At 42.7% G+C, this 21,101-nt stretch overlaps 1 protein-coding gene across 2 annotated transcripts; it reads right to left on the bottom strand.

Annotated features, from left to right (window-relative positions):
- Nucleotides 1–1,014: 1,014 nt before the first annotated feature.
- selplg (selectin P ligand) lies at nt 1,015–20,357 on the bottom strand. Of its 2 annotated transcripts, XM_069932764.1 has the most exons (4): nt 20,282–20,357; nt 13,761–14,003; nt 8,657–9,473; nt 1,015–7,555 (listed from the first exon to the last, which is right to left on the bottom strand). In XM_069932764.1, exon 4 carries the CDS (start codon nt 7,536–7,538, stop codon nt 6,294–6,296), a length of 1,245 nt encoding a protein of 414 aa, XP_069788865.1. In that variant the 5' UTR covers nt 7,539–7,555; nt 8,657–9,473; nt 13,761–14,003; nt 20,282–20,357; the 3' UTR covers nt 1,015–6,293. The 2 variants fall into 2 exon arrangements, with proteins under 2 accessions (XP_069788865.1, XP_069788864.1); XM_069932763.1 differs by lacking the exon at nt 8,657–9,473.
- Nucleotides 20,358–21,101: the final 744 nt, after the last annotated feature.

Below are 21,101 nucleotides of genomic sequence, written 5' to 3'. Positions count from 1 at the left end.
CCTGAAAGAAGGGCAGGCAGTCAGTGCACCACATCCCTCAACCGCCCGCCACTTCGACCTGTGAATAGCCAGTTTTGCCAAGCCCAACAGCAATTCCACAAGCAGATCTTCCGAACACCCGACCCATACTCTGCTCTGGGCCACTGTAGAGCAGAAGTGTGGGGCTGAAGTGCATCCAGATTTTGAGGGGCAGCCCTTCCAGATAGGCGAAAAGGGGCTGCAGCCTCACACACTCCACAAAGATGTGGTACCCCATCTCCTCCCGGCTGCAGAAGTGACAGGCAGCAATATCTGGTGACTAGCACTAAGTATTCCCACACAATACTACAGTATTCCCACACAATACTACAGCCCTGCTCTCAGTGTAGTGCACATCTTACCAACGACTTCTCTACAGTTCATGACCTGGCATAGAGCAGCATTCATAGTCAGGACCAAGGAGCAAAGAGAATGAGTTGCTGTACATGGTGGACTTTTAAAATGCAGTAAGATGGGAGCTCCAGCCCAGGTAATCACTACATCCAACCTTGGTTAGCAGGTGATGCGACTTCCGACTAGGTTCCAGATGGAGAGGTCACGTAACTCTCCACAATTCACATTCTGACCGGATTTCAAATGGAGAGGCCACATGACCTTCCACAATCCACATTACAAATACTGACAAATTTGTTTTTAGTTTCTCCTTGTTAAATCTCAAATTGAACTCAATCGTATTGTGATCACTGTCCTTTAATCTAAGCTCTCTAATCACCTTGAGTATATTGCACAACACCCAATCCAGTACAGCCAATCCCCTAGTGGCTCATCAACAAGCTGCTCTAAAAACCATCTCATAGGCTTTCTACATATTCTTTCCCTTGTAAACCAGCCCCAATCTGGTTTATCCGATTTGCTTGCATGTTAAAATACCATAAGATTGCCTTTCTGACATGTCTTTTCTATTTGCAATCCACATCCCGGCTTCTGTTTGTAGGTCTGTATATAACTGCCAACAGTGATTTTTTACCATTGCTATTTGTTTTTGAATATTTTATTTTTGACTCATGAATTCAGACAATACACTTTCTTTCAACAGTTATGTATTACATACAGAGTCCATTTTCCCCGCCATCCCCCAATGTAGCCAAGAATAAAATTATGTAAATCATGCAAATACAAAAACATAAATCCCAGTGAGGTCATTGGACCCTTGTGAAAAACTAAAGGAAAAAACTGAAACAAAATCCCAGGCACATAAATAAAGAGAGTGCAAGGAACAAAAAACAAGATCACATTGTCTGTGCCATGTCCCACTTCTTTGATCCCAATCTTTTCCCTACTGGGATGGGTTACTTGATTTCCTTCATTCCAAAGGGGTGAAAATTATGTCTGTGTACCTATGAGTTTCAAATAAGATTGCTGCACCCCAACAAATGTATCATGTTTCCTCCTTAAATTGTACGTGGTTTTCTCCAGGGGAATTCAACACTTCATTTCTGTATTCCATTGTGAAATATTTAGTTGGGAGTAAGATTTACATGTGACTGCTATATACTTCCTGGCTACTGACAAGGCGACCTTCACAAACTGAATTTGGTACTTGGACAGTTTAAAACACACGTCTATAATGTTCCCGAGAAGGTACAATTCTGGATCCTGTGGAAAATCCACCTTTGTATTTTTTTCAGAATGTCCCCCAAGCCTTCCCAGAAGGATCTCACCTTTGTACACAGCCAGGTTGAGTGGATAAAGGTTCAAATCGTCACAGCACATCTCAAGCACATTTCTGAAATTTCTGATTTAGATCGATAGAGTTTATGAGATGTCAGGTACAGTTGATGCAGGAAGTTGTATTACACAAACCTGTACCTGGCATTAATAACAGCTGTCACGCTGTCGAGACACAGGTCTGACCACCACCCCTCATGGATTGTTGTGCCCAAGTCCGACTCCAACCTTCCCTTTGACCTGTGTAAGCCTGGCTTTGGGCCCTCACTTTGGAATATGGAATACATTATAGAGATGAACTTACCCACATTTCCCCTTTGAAGTCACTACTCGTGGGCAGGGTCATAGATGGTCCCAATTTGTCCCTTAAAAAAGATCTTAGATGCAGATATCAAAAGAATGTTCTATTAGATAAACCATATTTATTCCTCAACTGCTCGAATGACATGAGCTGCCCTCCCTTGTAACAATCTTCGACACATCTGATCCCTCTCTGGCACCAGATGTCCAGGATCTTATTGACCAGAGTCATGGGTATTAGGTTGTTCTAGGTCAAGGGCGTTTTGGGAGGTATCCCCACCTTCAATCAAATACATTGATTTATTCTTTGCCGCGTCTGAAGGACATGCTTTAGTTGGAGGGTTATCATGCTTTCTTTGAAATTAGTGGTCCCATTTGTATATAAACTCTCCTGCTATCTTTTCACCTATGGCATGTAATCCAATTTGAGTCCAGGACGGGGGTCCCACTCTCTCAAAGAGTGAGGCAATAAACCTCACCTGGGCCGCCCAGTCATAGTTTTTGAAATCTGACAATTTTAAACCCCTCAGTTTGTAATCTCAAGTCAAATTTTCCATGGAGATTTTAGTCACTTTATTGTTCCACAGGAACCTCTTGACATAGCCTGTACGTTATTGTCTATAATCCCCCTTCATCAAAGGAAAGATCTCACTCTTTATGCCCCAAGAACTTCCCATCATCCTCCAGTGTGGTCCTCAGCCTGGCCAATGACCCCACCCCCACCCTAGGTCCATCTTTAGCAAATAGGTCGATTTTGTATTCCACCTGGCCCACCTTGAACCCCTTTATGTCTGGATCCTGCCGCATGACCTCCACCAGCAGCTCAATGGCCAGTAGCCCTCGTCATTTCTCATCTCAACCCACAACGATTGCATATCTTCAGATCCTATGTCATGTCTTTCTATTTATTTACTGTTGTTCCTTATCAAGAGAGCCACACCACCCCTCTGCTTACCTACACTGTAGATCTTTGGTCATTCAGCTCCTAATAACATCCATCCTTTAGCCACAACTCTGAGATGGCCATAACATCATCATCTTAGATGATTATAACTTTTCAGAGTTCCTCCTATCTTCTAATTTCCAATTTTCAGACATTTCTGGGATATTACTCACTTCCATTAAATATTGCTTCATAGCTCCAAATCATCCTCTATTGTCAAAAAAAACAGAGGGCTACAGCAAGAGTGTCAGAGTAGCTCTTGCACAGTCATTATGGCCTACATCACTACTGCAAGTAACGACAATCTCCTCCAACATTCGAGCAACATTATGTGTTGCTGCTGCTTTCAAAAGTCAATACCATTTGCTGCTGTGAGACTGGGGCTGGCAAATGACGGTTTACATTTGTTTTTCTCTCTCACTTAGGGAGTTTTTCCCCCTTGAATCTTTCAAGTGAAGTCTGCTAACAGTTGACTCAGGAAATGAACTGGTACCACAGTAACCACATGGTAACTGCTCTCACTCTCCAAATCACGGATGACGCTCCATGGGCACCCAAGGAGTGAGAACCTTTCTCCTTGCACAGTCACGCAGCCACAAGAGGCTCAGAAGGCCCATGATAAAGATGCTAGCAAACTGCACACCCTCCAGATTCCACACAACATGGAAGCTATCCTGTTGACATTCAGTGAGCCACTGAGGGGCTCACTGTTGACCAGATGCATAAATACCCAGCGGGAAGACATTCATCAGATGAGAAATGACACCCCTGGCTCCTTTCAGACAGGTAAATACCCAAAAGGTTCATGATCAAAAATACATCCAAAACACCACCCGATGGGACTGACACTGCACTCTCTATCTAAATGAACCAAGGTTAGTGTACAGGCCAGCAACAAAATGAACTGCAGGAAGACTACTCACTAACCCCTCTGAACCACGAGTATGTATCACTTGAGAGGACAAGAGCAGGAGGACTAGGGAAAGCTGACACTTGTACGTTTCCTCCCAGCAACCTTCGTCACGGGGTCGAAATCCAGGGGCTCCCTCCCTCACAGCAGCCACCTTCACTGGGAGGACTGCAGTGAATCAGAAAGGGTGTGTTGGTGCACTAAGTGCTGGCCCATTTATTATAGAATTTACAAAAAAGGGTTGTGTGAAACTCAAAACAGGCCACAGGCTAATCTGAAATGAGAAATCAGATTACTTGGGCATTTTGACTCACGCAAAAATGAATGAGGCAAATTTACTGGTAGTGTGCAGCAAGCATATTTCACCACTGCAATATAATACCTTGACGAAGGGCTCAGGACCAAAACATTGGTTTTCCTTCCTATAGAGGCAGTGTGACCTGCTGAGCTTCTCCAGCACTTTTCTGTGACCACAGTGACTGCAGACTTCTCCTGTTTAAAATTTCTCCTTTTCCGTTCAGTCTGGATTTGTGATGTGGCTGAAATGGTGCGTGCTCTGCAGAAACAGTCACAGGCGAGACTGCAGATGCCTCACACATGCCAGAATGGGGAAATCTTCAACACACCTCTCATCCTGTTAATTATAAGACAGCCCCTATTAAAGTGCTAAACAACTTCACAATGATTTCTCAAGATAAACATAAGATAACATGAATGTTTCTGCAGTTCAGAATCAGTCTTAGAGGGCTGCAGCACTGAACCAGGCCCTTCAGCCCAACTTGTTTGACTTATGCCCCTCTAAACCTTTCTTATCTGCAGCTTTTGAAATGCCTTTCAAAATCTAAAATTGTACCCGCTTCTGCCACATTTATTTTATTTCCCCAAGCACAGTAACTTTTGGCACAAAATAGGGCAGTTCAGCTTTTGGTGTCCGTCAGCTCTTTGTCCAACTCAGTGATGCCTGACACTGCTTAATCAATGAAACACAATGCCTTCCTGCTGAGCTGGAGGTGGTCATTGCAGGGCAAAATCAATTGGGAATATGGAATGCAAATTTAGGCTATTTGGTTTTTTTTTAGGTTGATCAGTTTACTGCAGAGTAAGTGCTTATTACTGCAGCCCTTCCTTCCTGTCAGTCCTCAGAAATCCCCCCCCCCCAACTGAATCCCAAAAAGGGAGCCCATTCCTTCATACAGTAATCCAAAACTAATCCTATTGCTTTATAGCTCCAAATCATCCTCTATTATTCACTCCGAGGAAATAATAGCCTCTGGTTTAATTACTTCCTTCAACAGTTCACCCTACCTGTAAATTCCTCACGAACACAAGAAAATAGTAGCTGGAGTCCTCAAGTCTTTCCCACCATTCAATATGATCACAGCTGATCTGCCCCTACCTTAACCCCTTTCTCTGTGCTAGGTCCCCACACATTTTAATATATTTACCTCACCAATAAATTATTGTCAATATTCACCAGCATTGACGCCTTAGAGAAACACACAATTTCTATCCATAGATGCCATCTGACCTGCTGAGATTCTCCAGCAATTCTTTGCCTGCACTGACTCAATAACAGATGTAAACAGATTTTGATATTTCATCTGACCAAGAGCCTTTTTAGTTTTAAAAGCTTTCATGAAGTTCATCCCACATTGCCACAATGTTGGACAGAGATGTCGTGCGAGAGTTGGACTGAAGATTTGGCCAAACCACAGAAGAAACAAATGTCAGGGGTCAACCCTCCAATCTGCACTGTTCCTTTGGATAGACCGCAGGAACATTTTGTTACTTAATCAGTATTTTATTGGGGCAGCACAGTTGCTGTAGCAGTTATAGCACCAGCAATCGGGTCTGGACTGGGGTTCGAATCCTGCGCTGACTGTAAGGAGTTTGTACGTTCTCCTCATGTCTGTGTAGGTTTTCTCTGAGGCTCTGGTTTCCTCCCACCATTCAAAATGTACCAAGGGTGTAGGTTAATGGGGTGTGAGTTGGACAGCAAAGATTCGTGGACCAAGGTAGCCCGCTATTGTGCTGTCTGTCTAAATTTAAAATTTTGTCTCCATTGATCATATTCCTCAATGTACTGTACATGAAGCCCACATCAATACATCTCAAGAAAAAATATTTATTCCCATGGTATCTTAAAATGTATTTAGAGCCTATAAAATTTGCATAGCAATCTGATCTCCGCAGTCTGTTGGTAACTGTATCAGGTCTGCTCCTAACCAATGGTTTGCAAGAACAGTTTAGACCGAGAAGTCCTAACACAATGGAGAGAAAACTGTGACTCAACAGTTTGTAGAGATCAGCTACAGAAAATCTGCAGAGATAATTTCATGTTATTAATCAAAGCTTGACACTTGGTTCATCCAGTTACTGTATAATTATCTGGGTCTAGGAGGTTGGCACAGCCCATACAGGTGATAGAAAACTCTAGTGTTCAGTTACAAAGCTCTGCAGGGTAAGGTCATCATCGTCAGTGTCACTGGTTTGCCTTGCCATGCTTTCCTTAAAATCTTTTAACCGTTTTGGCCTCAACTTTTTCCTCATCTTTCTTTCTTCTTCAGGCAGCAGAGCAGAAATGCATATTAGTTCAGTCCCATTCATCTGGTTGACTCTATAATTGTGTCTTTGGGAGGAGAGCTTGGTGCACAGGACTATGGTACAGATGACAAAGATGGTACAGATCCCTGCCAGAATAGCAATGACTATGAGGCACTGAGTCACAAGACCAATTTTTTTTGTTGCTGCTTCAGCAGTTGTAAGTCTTTTGTAATTTCTGGTGGTGACTTTGGTGACCTCATTGACAAGTGGAATGATTGACGTTACATTGCCTCTGTTTGATGTTGTGCTGGTAGTGGCAGCAGTTGAATGGAAATCGGGAGGTTGCCTCTTTGAAGAAGTCATCACGCTGGTTGGAGGAGATTGTGTTTTCTCCTGCACACCTGGGACAATAAACCCATCAATCCCTGAAGCGTTGGTGACTGGAGTAGAGAATGATATGATCTCAGGTATCCCCGTGTCATTCACAAGGTCATCTGTTGTCCAGTGTTCAGTCCTCGGAGAGAAGGAAGTCTCCTGACTGGAATTGGTCTCTGCCTCATGTCCAGGAATGGAGGAATTGACATTTTGACTTGCTTGAGACAGATGTCCTGTTGTGGAGTAGAATAAGGTTCCTGTTGTTGGAATGCCTTTTGTGGAAGTGAGTTGGTCAGGACTTCTAGTCGTATCACCAGTGGGTGCTCTGGTTGGAGACAGAGGTGAAAGGCTTGCTAAACTCACTATCCTGCTTTCAGAGTAACTGCTGGGGCTTTGGGTCACTCCAGTGGAAACTGGCTCAGTTGAATCAGATCTCTCCAGTGATTTCCTTGTGGTTTGTTCCAGTGCCTTTATACTTGTTACAGCAGAAGATGGTTCAGTTGTATCAGATTTCTCCAGTGATTTCCTTGTGGTTTGTTCCAGTGCCTTTATACTTGTTACAGCAGAAGATGGTTCAGTTGTATCAGATCTCTCCAGTGATTTCCTTGTGGTCTGTTCCAGTGCCTTTATACTTGTTACAGCAGAAGATGGTTCAGTTGTATCAGATTTCTCCAGTAATTTCCTTGTAGTTTGTCCCACTACAACCATACTGGACACAACTGTAAGAAGCAGAGGAAGAATGGACCACAATGTCTTCATGACTGCAAGGAGCTTTCCTAAAATAAACCACAAACATTTAGAAATCACTCAATTCAGCAAGTCCATCTTCAATTATCTCATCTTAATTAAAGCTTAGAGTTCCAAAGCAGAGCGGCAACAATTAGTGACACTAAATCCGCCCAGATTCTACCATCCACGAGGGCTGAGTTACACTGGCCAATTAAACCTACCAAGCCATACATCTTTGCAATTTTGGATTTAAAAGTTCACAAAAGGCCACATGGTAAAAAAAAAAGTGACCAGTGACACAGGGTTGCTTGATGTAACAAGCAAACCAGGTTAATTCACAGCGGCTTCCTGCTGTTCCAGAAGCTGCCTTACCATCAGTGGATGGATGGGAATCTGATACAGACAGTTGCTCTCTGGTGTTAATGCCAGCCCTATTAAACCTGACTTCCATGGCCGCAGTAATTGGCCTGCCTTTGGTTCCCGATGAAATATTACAGTGTCTGGTAAATTTCAAAGTCACATATTTCATTTAATTTAGAGATACAGCATGGCTTCTCCTCTTTTTGCCTCTGGGCACCTTCCAAACGTATGGCATTAACATTGACTTCTCTGGTTTCCGTTCTGCCCCTCTACTACTTCTATCTCTATTTCTCTCCTCCCCTCTTTCCCTATCCCCTAGCTTTGCATTCACAAAGCTTCCCCCTGCCTTGATCCATTCTCATCTTTCCTCCCCTGTCCTGCTACCTAGGTTCAATTATCACCCTTGGTCTGTTGCTCCACCCCCCCAGCTCTTTCTTTCCATCTTCCCAGCCTTTTAATTCAGGCGCCTGCCTGCTGTTTACTCATTCTTTGAGTAAACAAAGTATGTTTCAGGCTCAGGCCTGAAACATCAATTATACATATTTTGACCTCCTACTGACATTGCGAGACACGCTAAGAAAACCCAGAATTTCTGTCTACCATCACAGTTTCTCCATACATTCCTGTTTCACTTCAGCATGGTGACATGCCCTTCTGGACCAGGAAGGAGCCCAATCCACACAACCCCATGTGACCACACAACCCCATACATCTTTGCGATGTTGGAGGAAACTGGAGCACTCTGAGTAAACCCACATAGTCACAGGGAGAACACACAAAATCCTTACAGGCAGCAGTAGATCCGAATCCAGACCATTGGCGCTGTAATAGCGTTGTGTTCGCCGCTACACTCGTTCTTCTGCTTCACTTGCATTTTACTCCAGATTATTTAAATGAATTTTAAACCTTCCTAATATTATGCTAGGATTCCATTTCTTTGACACTAGTCCCAGCCTCAAAATCACCTGTCCAGTGACTTAATTGCCTCCAGTTCTCTGGACTAGTTGACTGAGCAGTAGTTTGCTTGTTAATTCATTAATTCCTGTACATTGTATTCAGCTCGGTGGATGTTGTTCAGAACTAATTGACTAAATGAAGTTTTTTTTTCTCTCAGCACTGGCATGCCTGCAATCGTTTTAGAATGTTGAAATGAATTTCAAATGATGCAAGAATTTGTGCAACAGGATATCTGAGATAATCACGATGAGTTTTGAGCTGATGCTGGCACTGGGGTATCTGAGTGTAACCTTAAAGCAAGCCTCAACAACCAGACTTTGATGGATCAGTGGATAATGCTGTAGTCAGTGGCACTGCCTGGAAGGGAAGTTCCACAGGCTGAGGAAACTGTTGGTCAGATATCATCTCTGCTGCACAGAGAGGGTACTGGGGAGGTTGCTCCAGAGGCTCACAGCTAACGTAAACATGTGGTGAGCAGGAAATGCTGGAACTATTTAGCAGGTCAGCTAAGTTTTCAAGTTTTCTCCCCTCAGATCTGCATTTTCTGCTTTTACTTCCGTATTTTTTGATGCTCATAAACGTGATGAAGTTCTTTTGTTGGGGAATTCTGTTAAAGATCTGACAGACATGGAATGGCCTCCTCTTGTACTGTAGGTATATAATGATGACATCAATAGCTTGACTTACATGCCAAATATCTCACAGAAATGATTCAGTTACAAGCCCAGTGCACGTCTTTTCATATCAAGCATCTTGCAATATTAATTTCACAGATGGCCTACACTTCCCCTTCAGATCCCAATGGAATCTTGATTGTTTCATATGGGTGATCTTGGTAACATTGTCTTTTTTTAAAAAAAACTTAATGCTCATGCACCTGTTTTGTCAGAATTCACCTGACATAATAAGATCAAAAAGAGATGTGGCATTAGTGGTAACCTGGATGTATTTTTGAGACTCCAGTTAGAACCATACAACACAACAGTCCAGAAAAAAGGCCCTTCTTGTCCCACTGACCTGCACCCATTCCATAACTCTCCAGAACCTCTCCCATCCATGTATCTATCCAATTTATTTTTAAAACTTAAGAGTGAGCCCGCGTTTACCACATCAGATGGCAGCTCATTCCACACTCCCTCCACACTGAGTGAAAATGTTCCCCTAAACCCTTTTCCTTTCACCTTAAAGCCATGTCTTCTTTATCTCTCCTAACCTGTAAAAAGAGCTTACTCACATTTTATCTGTCCATACCCCTTATAATTTTGTAAATGTCTAGCAAATCTCCCCTCATTCTTCTACACTCCAAGGAATAAAGTCCTAACCTGTTTAATTTTTCCCAATAACTCAAATTCTGGGAACATCCTAGTAAACCTTCTCTGCACTCTTTCAATCTTACGGATATCCTTTCTGTAATTTGGTGGCCAAAACTGCACACAATTCTCCAAATGTGACCTCACCAAAGTCTTATTCAACCTCACCATAGCATGCCAACTTATGCACTTAATACTTCGATTTATGAAGGCCAAGAAGCCAAAAATTTTCTTCACCACTGTTGACCTATGACGCCACTTTCACAGAAATAAGTATCTGAATTCCCAGATCACTTTGTTCCTCCTCACTCCTCAATGATCTACCATTTAATGTATATGTCCTATCTTAGTTTGTCTTTCCAAAATGCAGCATCTCACACTTGATGCATTAAATTCCAACTGCCACTTTCTGACCCAGATTTCCAATTGGTCCAGATCCCTCTGCAAGCTTTGAAAGCCTTCCTTGCTGTCCACAACACCTCTAATCTTAGTGTCATCAGCTGGTTCAAATTACTACATTATCATCCAGATCATTGATATGGACAAACAATGGTCCCAACACTGATCCCTGAGGCACCACCACTAATCACAGTCTGAGAAGTTATTTATTAAAGTATTGGGTCTCATAAATATAGCAGCGAGATCACAATGAACATTTATCATGTAGTTTTCCCTAATCAGAGACAAGAGGTTAATTTTCTTTAGCACTGATTGGCTAACTGGACAGGAAATGGGACTGTGCAGAAATACATTTGACAATGAAGTGCTGTCAGATCAGCTGACTGTGATCATCTACCACAAGGTTCCCACTGCATCAAGGAGAAACGTTTACATATTTGAATGACTGGGAAACAAAATGTAGGCCCAGAATGAGGCAAGCTAAGGGGTGACTTCCTGATCCATAAAATCAAGGAGGGCATAGATAGAGTGAATGCTCACTGTCCTTTCTCCAGGGTAGATAATTCTAGAACAAAATGTCACAGGCTTGAGAGAAGAGCGATTTAATAAGAACCCAAGGGGCAACTTTCTTCCCCACAGAGACAGTCGCCCTTATTTGGAACAAGCTGCCAGAAGAAGCAACAAGTAGTTGGTTCAAATCACATGTTTGGATAGGAAGCTTTCGAAGGCTATGGACCAAATGCAGGCAAATGGGACTGATGCACCATCAATGACTCCAAAAGGCTGAAGTTGAACAAACTGATAAGTTTGAAAACTGATTAGCTTTAAAACAAAGGCACATCCATGCTGCCTGACTGTTCTGCACTGGGGAGGGGCTTTATTCTGGACCCTTTGGGAGGAACCACGGGTACAGTCAGCCAATGGGTGTGCCCAGATATACATACAGTGGTTTACCACAGAGACCAGCCCAGAATGTCAACTTGGACAGCATGGAAGAGTAGGGCCAAAAGGTCTGTTCCATGCTGTATGATCCTTATCGCTCTAACTTTTCCACAATGAGTAAAAACTTTAACGAATTCCAAGTCTGACATGATGATGAGCCAATCACCTGCCATCTGCATACATCTTTGTCAAGGAATACTCACCCCTTTTCTCCATCTGCTAAGTTTCCAAATCACCAGAAATCCTTCCCACACTAGATCTGTTCAACAGGATTTTGTCCTCCCTGAAGGTTCACCCGCTCTATTCTACTCCCTCATGGACTCAGCTGCACTCCATTCAGTCAGGGCCAATTCTGATATTCCTGCTGCTGACAAGGGCAATGCCATTGTCTTCTGGTGAACTGGTCTCTGTGTCACAGATGCCGAGCGTCGGCTCTCAGCCACATTCTCATAGCTCCCTCTAAACCATGACCTTACCATCGAATCATAGCTCAGTCTCCAATACACTCCCACGTCACATTTTCTTGGAAGATCTTCCCTTCACAGTTTCAAGCCTCACGCTGCCCCTGCCTCACAGTTTGCTTTTATTTTGTGTCTATAATCTACCAGTAGAGATGTCTGTCAAGGCTCATTGATTTGGCCTGCTCCACCAAACTTGTTTCTTCTCACCTGGTCCACTCCCTTCCCATTTACATCAGTAATATTTCTGATGGACTTCCTCAATTTCTTGGTTGCAACCAGTACCTCTGCATGGTGGGCACACATTCTCTCAGAACCTCCATTCCATATCGAGGTTTGGGAGCCCATGGCTTCTTCATTGAACATTTCTCCCTGATAAGCATACATATGGAGCTCAAAAAATTGACCCCATCTCCACCCCATCTTTGTCTTCCCACATCCTTCTCTGATGCTCTCCTTCCTTTTCTTGATCTCTGCATTGCCATTTCCACCTATCTGCAAATATCCAGTATCAATCCTACAGATTACTGCAGTTGTGACCCCACTTCTTCATGCCTTCTTTAAGGACTCCATTCCATTCTCCTTATACCTCCATGTCTGTTACACTGATTAAAGTTTCCACACAGACTCCTCTGAAGTGCTTAACTTTTTCCTTAACCCCGATTGTACTCTGCCACAGTGGGCAGAGCCCCAAGATCACAAGATAAAGGAACAGAAGTAGGCCATGTGGCCCATCAAGTCTGCTTTGCAAATCCACCCTGAGCTAAACAGTTCTCACATCTTGTTCCAATTTCCGGCCTTTTCCCCATATCCCTTGATACCCTAAATAGATACCTATCAATCTCTTCCTTAAACTCCCCCAATGATCGGGCCTCCACAGCAGCATTCCACAAACCCACGACCCTCAGGCTAAAGAAATTTCCCCTCATCTCCGCTATAAGACTGTGCCCTCTTGTTCTGGATTCACCCACCAAGCGAAACATCTTATTCCCATCCTTTCAGCATGATCACATCTCATCTATTTCCCACACACCTCTTCTCTCACTCCCTCTCCTGTTGGGCAGAGCAAGATCAGAGACCACCCCCCACCCCCCACCCACTTCTTGTTGAGTAGATTCCATTTTTCAATTTCCCTCAGCTCCGACAGGATACCCCCACCAAATAGATTATCCTCCCCATCAAAGATCTGTCTACACGACTGACAAAGCACTTTTTTGCACTATTGTACCAGAAAATTATGGATTTTTAGTGTTTATTTATTTATCTTCCTTTTATAATATTCCTTTTTTCCCCTCTTGTGCTACATAAATCAAATTGTCGATACCATGTTTTATGCATGTGGGAAGCTACAGCGCGTAAAATTTTCTGCACTAGAATGTAGGATGTGATACTGGGATTTCACTCAATTTGGATGAAACATTTCAACAAAACTTTGTACTGGCTGATTGCAGGACAATTACGTCCAACCATCTGTTAGATCTTTAGCTCCAGCTAACACAGAGTTAATCGACCTGTACCACGCCTGAGGTTAGAAAGAAGGAGAAGCAGTAAAACACCAAGTAAAATAAAAAAGTAAAAATCTTGCATCCATTTTGAGAGCTTCCAATGTGCAAGGTCTTTCAGAACACTGAATTTTAGGCTATTTGACACAAAGCAGTTGAAGTTTAATTTATTTGTTTTCAGCTATGATGTTAAGTGGTTTGCCTAAAGAATCAATCTATATCGTATTTGAAAGCTTAAATTGTATTACACCTGGAGTTTCTTACAAAATGTTCAAATTGAATTCAAACATTGAAGAGCACAATTACGAATAAAGAAAAACTTACGGCGTTGTGAAGATGATGAAAAAAAATCCTCTTGGCAATCGCAAAAGAGCAATAGCAGCTCATGCAATCCAGTCTTTGGTTTGCGATGCTATCAGCTGATAAGGTTTCTAATAGGTTATTAAAAATAAGTTGTTCTGGTTGAAGGCACTTGAAGTCCACAGAAAGCTACAACAAAGCTTCATGCGCCATTTACTTTCAAAATAACCAGTTTGACAGAAGATCAGGAAATGTGTCAGAATGAGCCTGGAAGAGAAGTTGAGGTTTCATGAGTCATTTGAGACAATGCCACACAAACGCTTGATTTCCTCACTTTTTATAAAATGCAGATGAGACAGCCACAGGATTTTGTTGGAATGGTTTAGGCGGTCAAAAAACAGAATAAAATTGAGGGAGAAATTAAGTGACAAGCATCTGTATACTCAAGGTATGTACTCACACTTTACTGAGTGTCTATATTGTGCAAAACATCACCCAATCTGCCTTTGGTTTCATCACAACAAGCATTGAATGAAAATCAATAAAAATGAATTGTCCTTCATAGCACATAAGCAGACCCTTCAGCCCTGTGTCTGCGCCAAATGTGATGATCAAATTGAACTAAACCTTTGCTGTGTGTGAATGAAACGTACTCCTCTGTTCCCTGCATATTCATTTGTCTCTGGATGCCTCTTAAACACAATGATCTCATCAGCTTCGACCACCACTGCTGACAGCCTGCACCTGAAACTCACCATTCTCTGTAAAAACATTTTGCTCCCCCTACATCTCCTTCAAATTTTCTCCCAACCCACTTTAAACACATATTCTCTTCTGCGAGAAAAGTCCTGAATGTTCACTCCACCTACACCTTTCATAATTTGATAAACTTCTCCCCTCGGCCTCTGATGGTTGAGAGAAAACAACCCTTTTATGAGTTTCATTAGGGTGCTCTGGTTTCCTCCCATTCTTCAAAATGTACTTGGGTTGGAGGTCAACTGGGTGTAATTGGGCAGCATGGGTTCATGGGCTGAAAGGGCCTGTTACCGTGCTGTATGTCAAAATTTAAACCTAAATTTGTGCAACCTCTACTTATAGCTCATACCCTTTAATTCAGGCAAAATCCTGGTAATTTCTTCCATGCCCTTCCCAAACATCCACATCTTTCTTGCAAGACTCCATGCAGCCCAACCAAAGTTTTAATTCAAGTTTATTTCTCATCCCATTGTACCAGTACAATCTGACGAAACAGCCTCCTTTGGTCTACAGTGCAAAATAGGGCAAACACACATACACAATAACACATATACAGACAAGTACAGTGTGTTTGCATATTATTTAAAGTAAATATTATCAATAAATAATGACGTCTTGAAGAGCTGCTTTAGCAGTTCATCTGCAATCTCACTGCCTGTGGGAAGAACCTTTTCCTCAGCCTGGTGCTTAGAGCTCTTTCCCAAAGGAGAAGCTGGAAGATGCTCTGGGGGGTGGGGGGGGGGGGCCGGGGTCCTCACAGATTTTGCGCGCTCTCCGTAAACAATAATCCCAGCATCCCAGTAAATTACATTGATGGGGGTGGCATGGAATGGACACTCTGTCCTCTCTGCTCCTTTTATAGTCTTGTGAATTAACCTCTGATCCAATTCTCTCCAGCAACTGTAGAACACTTTGATGCAGCTGGCCAGGATGTTCTTGATAGAAAGTTGATAGAATGGTGGCCAGTAGCCTTGTCCACCTTAGCCTTCTAAGGAAGTGCAGTTGCTTTTGCACCTTCCTTACAAGTGAGCAGATGTTGTGTGTCCAGGATCGGGTACTTTTAAGGTGTACTCTGAGGAACCTGGTACTCTCTACCCTCCCCACTACTGAACTATTAAAGTGGAGGGTGGTCATCCCTGGTCTTCCTGAAGTCCACAATCAACTTTTCTTATCCATGTTGCGATTCTGGTTGTTATTCGTGTACCATTTCACAAGATTTTCCAACTCTAGGTGGCTGATGAGGCCAACTACTGTCATGTCATCTGCAAACTTGATTTTCTTGGAGCTGGATCTGGTGACGCAGTCATGGGTCAGCAGTGTGAACAGGAGCAGATTAAGCACACAGGCCTGAGATTTGCCTAATGATGGTGTTGCAACATAACTTCCTTTGATATTCAATGCCCCACCCTATGAAGGCACCTTCTTTCCCACCCTATGCTACTTTCAGTGAGCTATGGTACCTGAACCCTAGTTCCCTCTGCACAAAAAAATGCTTTTAAGAGTCCTGCCATTAACTGTACTTTTTGATCCAAGTCATTCATATATAATCACAAAGAACAGGTTCCCAACATTTATCCCCGCACAAGTTCACTGGTCACAAGTCTCCAGCCAGAATTACTGTCCATCCTTCCACCACTCTCCTCTGTCTTCTATGGGTCAGCTAATTCCATATTCAAACTATTAATTCACCATAGATCTCTTGCATCTGTATCTTCAGAATCAACCTACTATGAGAGACTTGACAAATGCTGTACAAGAATCATTGTGGACCAAATCCACTGACCTACATTCATAAACCATCTTTGTCACCTCCTCAAACCTGCCCTTTACAAAGCTACGCTGACTGTCCTTACTCTGACCACGCCTTTCCAAATATGCTAATACTCTATAAGTATCTCCTCTAATTGGTTCCCTACCACTAATGTGAGGCTCCTCATCTATAATCTTCTGGATTATCCCCGTTTCCCTTCTCGAACTAAAGTACAACATTCACTGAGCTCCAGTTCTCCAGATCCTCTCCTTTGGCTCGTGAGGATACAAAGATTATCATCAATCTCCTCACTTGCCCCTTTCAGTGACCTGGACTCTATTCCAGCAGGCCCCAGGCACTTATATTAAGGATCTTAAAAATATGCACCACCTCATCTTTCTTGATCTCAAAATGCCCAAATCAGCATTCTCCACACCATGCTCCCCACCACTATCCTCATGTCCTTCTCCTTGGTGAACACCAATGCAACGTTCTCTGACTCCAAGCATAAATACTCTCCTTTGTCCTTGTGTGGACTTATCCTCGCTCTAGTCATCTTCTTGTTTTTAATGCAAGTATAAAATGCCTTGGTATTCTCTTCAATCCTGCTTACCAAGGACATTTCATGGCTCCCTTTAAGCTTCCTAATCTCCGACAAAAACTCTTTCCTGCAATCTTTATATTCATTCAGGATCCTATCCCATTTTAGCTTACCAAATTTTACATCAGATTCATTTTTCTTTTTGACTAAATTCCCAACCCTTCCCCCCCCCCCCCCCCCTTTTCCCTTGTCATCCCGTTCTTCTCTGCACTGGACCCTAATTAGTTGGCTTCTTAAAGCAATTCCCAATAACTTGCCCAATAACAAATGCGCCAAATAACTCCCTTTGACTCCTGTCTAATAATGTCATAATCTGCACCACCCCCCACCCCACACCATGCGTTCCAAGATTATCCTCCTTTACAGCTATCTTGAAACTTTAAGATTAAGTGTTATTAGTATTCCCAAAATGTTCTCCCATTGGCCACCTGGCCAGGCTAATTTCCCAGTACAATGTCTAGTTTGGTTCCCTTCCCTGGTTGGACTGCCATCGAGTTGCTCAGGAAACCCTCCTGGATTCACTTAACAAATTGTGACCCATCTAAGCCTTTGATGCTAAAGGTGTCGCAGTAAACATTGAAGGAAACCCTGGATTGTTGGAGGTGGCAGGGTAGGTGAAGGGGAAAGATCAGATGTTGCAGCTCCTGTGATTGCACGGGAAGGTGCCATAGGGCTCATCAAATAAGTTATCAACTCTTCTTTATTCGCCACAGCTCATTGATTAACTGAGCAATTCCAGCATTCTGGAGATCTTGGGTTTAGTGCAGTCCACAAAAATGCTGGAGAAACTCATCAGGCTATGCAACATCATAGAAAATAAAAGGCAGTTGAGGTTTGTGGCCTCAGCCCTTCCTCAGGAGTGCCAAAAATCAGGCAGATGGCCAAATAAAAATGTGGGAGGGGGGAGGGAAAGAAGTACAGGCTGGCAGGTAATAGGTGAATACAGGTGTGAGGGGAAAGAAGGTGACGTGATGGTGACAGGGCAAAGAAACATTACTCTGACAGGTGAAGGAAGGGAAAGGGCTGGAGGAAGGGAGATCGAGAGATAGGGAAAGGGTGAGACTGGGGGAAGGGTGAGCAGAAATTGGAGGTCACTGGTTCAAGACTGCTGAGATGGATCACAAGGTGTAGCTCCTCTAATTTACAGTTGGCCTCAACTTGACAGTGCATGAGGCCATGGACAGAACACGTCAGTGCAACAATAGGGTGTGGAATTGAAGCGGTTGGACACTGGGAGGTCCTTGCTGCTGCAGTGAACAGAGCGAAGGTGCTCAATGAAACGATTCCCCAGTCTGCATCCAGTCTCCCAGAAGTAGAGGTAGAGGAGGCTGCATCAGGAGCACCAGGTGGAGCAAATGACTCAGGTGAATTCATAGTGTTGCTTCACTTGGAAGGAAGGTGAATAGTGGTAAGGGAAGAGGTGCAAGTGCAGCACTTCTTATGATCACAAGCGCAGATGCCAGGGCAGGAGGGAGTTGGCAATTGGTGGGAAGAGATGAGTCGATGAGTGAATAGCTGAGATAGCGATGGCTATGGAGAGGTGAGGGGAAGATGCATCTGCTAGTGGGATTCTGTTGTAGATGGCAGAAGATGTGGAGTCTGGTGGGGCAGACAAAGGAAACCCTGTTCTTGTGTCCATGGGAGGGACAGATGTATGGGAAGTAAAGAAGATGCAGTACTAAGCTGATGGCAATAGATGGGAGGCCACATTTTCTGAAAGAGGAGGATATCTTCAACGTCCTGAAATGGAACATCTCATCTTGGGAGCAAATTCAGAGAGACAGAGGAATTGTGAGAAAGGAATTGAATCCTTACAGGACACAGTATGGGAAGAGGTGTAGTCAAGGTAACTGTGAGAGTCAGTGGGTTTTTGTCTGACGATCAGCTATTCAAAACTTTTTTTTGACCATGGCCCCCTTAGGACTCTACTCAAAGTCTATGGGCCCCCTTCCATATGAAGCAGTTGTTTAGTTGGGTTCTTTTCTCCTAGCGACTACATAAAACCAAAAAAAAAATTGTATTATGTGAGGTGAAGGAGAACAAAGCTTTTACTCTGAGTGTAACAGCTGTGGCTTGTGATTCCAGAACAAACAGGCAAATAGGAAATTATTCTTATTAATCATGTAGGAAAGACGAAAACATGAACATACCTATTACAAACATATAACAATCTTAAAGCACAATAGTTTGTTCACAGTAAGTTATGAGGGAATCTTAAGCATAAACTCGAGAATGTGAATACTTAAAAAGAACTTTAAAGTAAATCTTATACAATTAAAACATTTAGAGAGATCCTTGAGCTTGGGGTTCTTGTGCAAGTTTTGTGAGGTTTGCCTCCCAATTGGATAGTGAGGTCAAGGGTCACCTCTTGTCATGACATCAAGTCTGTTTCTGGGTTTTGTCAACTTCCTTGCTGAGACCACATCAGCTATGTTGAGTAAACAACAATGAACAATATTTTGGCCTTTCCCATAGTTTTGGAAATCTACTCTTAACCCAGAACTCTTTTTTAATTCAATTGATTGAACTTCCAGTGTGCAATTAAATCACTCTGAAGATCTATCAACCTCTCTTGAATTTCTACATTCACATTAATGGGTTGTTCCTCCAAAATCTCTCAGATCCAACATGTGATAATGAAGTTTGCTGCAGATCTCTGTGTATTGGCTTTAGGTGTTTCACATGAACACATCATCATCCTTCAGTGCTGCTGCTTTTGCGTTCAGATTTGGGAATTGTAAAAATCCCCCACATCTGACATTGCTCCAATAGACTCTGAGCTTTTGAAGGAAAGAAACTGCGGCTTCTTTACTATCACTTAGCTTGTTGTGTTCACCTTGCAAGGTCTTGTTCAATAAATTGAGTTTGCCCAAAATATCTGCCAGATAAAAACATGTTTTTCACCATGCTCACTCTGAGAAAGAAATAATCACAAAACAATTTCCTTTGGACAGCTTTAAGTTCATGACGTCAGATTCTGTATGGATTCTGAAGGCAAAATAAGCGACTCAGCGACGTTATGACCGTTTCCCCTTTCAACAATCAATTTGTCCGATCCAAGAAGACCCTTCTCTAATTTCTGCAATGTTTCAGTTATCATCTGTTTGAGTATTGGCCTTCTCTTGAAATTATCTCAGGGTTTTGAAATAATCCGAGGGTTTAATCTTTCTTCTCTTTATGTATGCTGTTTCAGCTTGCTTAGGTTTATGCCTTCATTTGAAAAGGAATCGAAACAAATCAAACACAGAGGCAACAAAGAATGTTGCAGTGGCGTCATGAAACCATACCAGTATCCCATTGGCTACTGCTGATGCTTCATTGTGGCTGAGGAACTCATTAAAACTGAAAATAACAAAAATGACCTCTTACAAAACAAAAGCATTTCTAACAAGTGTTAGCTCAAAAATCTGCTTATGGAAATAAATGAACAATACATACCTTCTTCAATAAAAGTTAGCAGAAGGCGACACAAATTCACAACCTGTTGTGAAAACATGAAGCAGAATGAGAGAACTTGCAGACACAAAAAAAATGGAGCAAAACTTTTTGGTCTAACACGCATTTCCTGGAATTTGAAGGCAATCAAACAAAGGAGGAAAGCGACGCGGAAGGCAGTTAATCTGTAGGTGCTCTGTGGTTAGTAAGGGATTACTTCACATGGTATGCGAGTGAAAAAAAAAGGTTGAGAACCACTGTTCTAGGTTGTCTCCAAATGCCTCCAACCTTGAAAAAAATCTTGTTGCTTGACAACAGTGCAGCAAAGTCCTTTCCATCTTCCAAAAAATATTTAATCTGTTCACTTTCAATGCCTCTTAAACACTTTGGGCCTTATTAAGGATTTCAGTCTGTGGCAACTTTCCCCCCTCTTTAAATGTGGTGTAGCCCCCTGGGGGACCTTTATAGACCCCATTGAGAATGGGTGCTGTAGATAATTTGCCTCCTGAAATGAACAGAGAGACCGAGAAAGGGGAGAAAATTACTGCAGGTGGATGAAGTGAATTTATGGTCTGGATGAAAGTTAGCAGCAAAGTTGACAAGCTCATCTGTGTGTGTGTGTGTGTGTGTGTGTGTGTGTGTGTGTGTGTGTGTGTGTGTGTGTGTGTGTGTGTGTGTGTGTGTTGAGAGAGAGATGCACAGTGGCAACAAGTGACCACACTTCGTACAGGTAATCTTGTCACAAAGAAATTCATTGGATGCTTTTCTTTTAAAAAGTTAATTTTTAAAGATACATAATTACAAGCATTATACCCTTTTTTGT

The sequence above is a fragment of the Narcine bancroftii genome, chromosome 4, assembly GCF_036971445.1.
Source record: "Narcine bancroftii isolate sNarBan1 chromosome 4, sNarBan1.hap1, whole genome shotgun sequence".
NCBI classification, from domain to species: domain Eukaryota; kingdom Metazoa; phylum Chordata; class Chondrichthyes; order Torpediniformes; family Narcinidae; genus Narcine; species Narcine bancroftii.
Note: the sequence above shows the minus strand (reverse complement) of the source record. Positions and strands in the feature narration are given on the sequence as shown.

Excerpts from the sequence above, each read along its gene's own strand:
- selplg (XM_069932764.1), bottom strand. The coding sequence starts at position 7,538 with ATGAAGACATTGTGGTCCATTCTTCCTCTGCTTCTTACAGTTGTGTCC.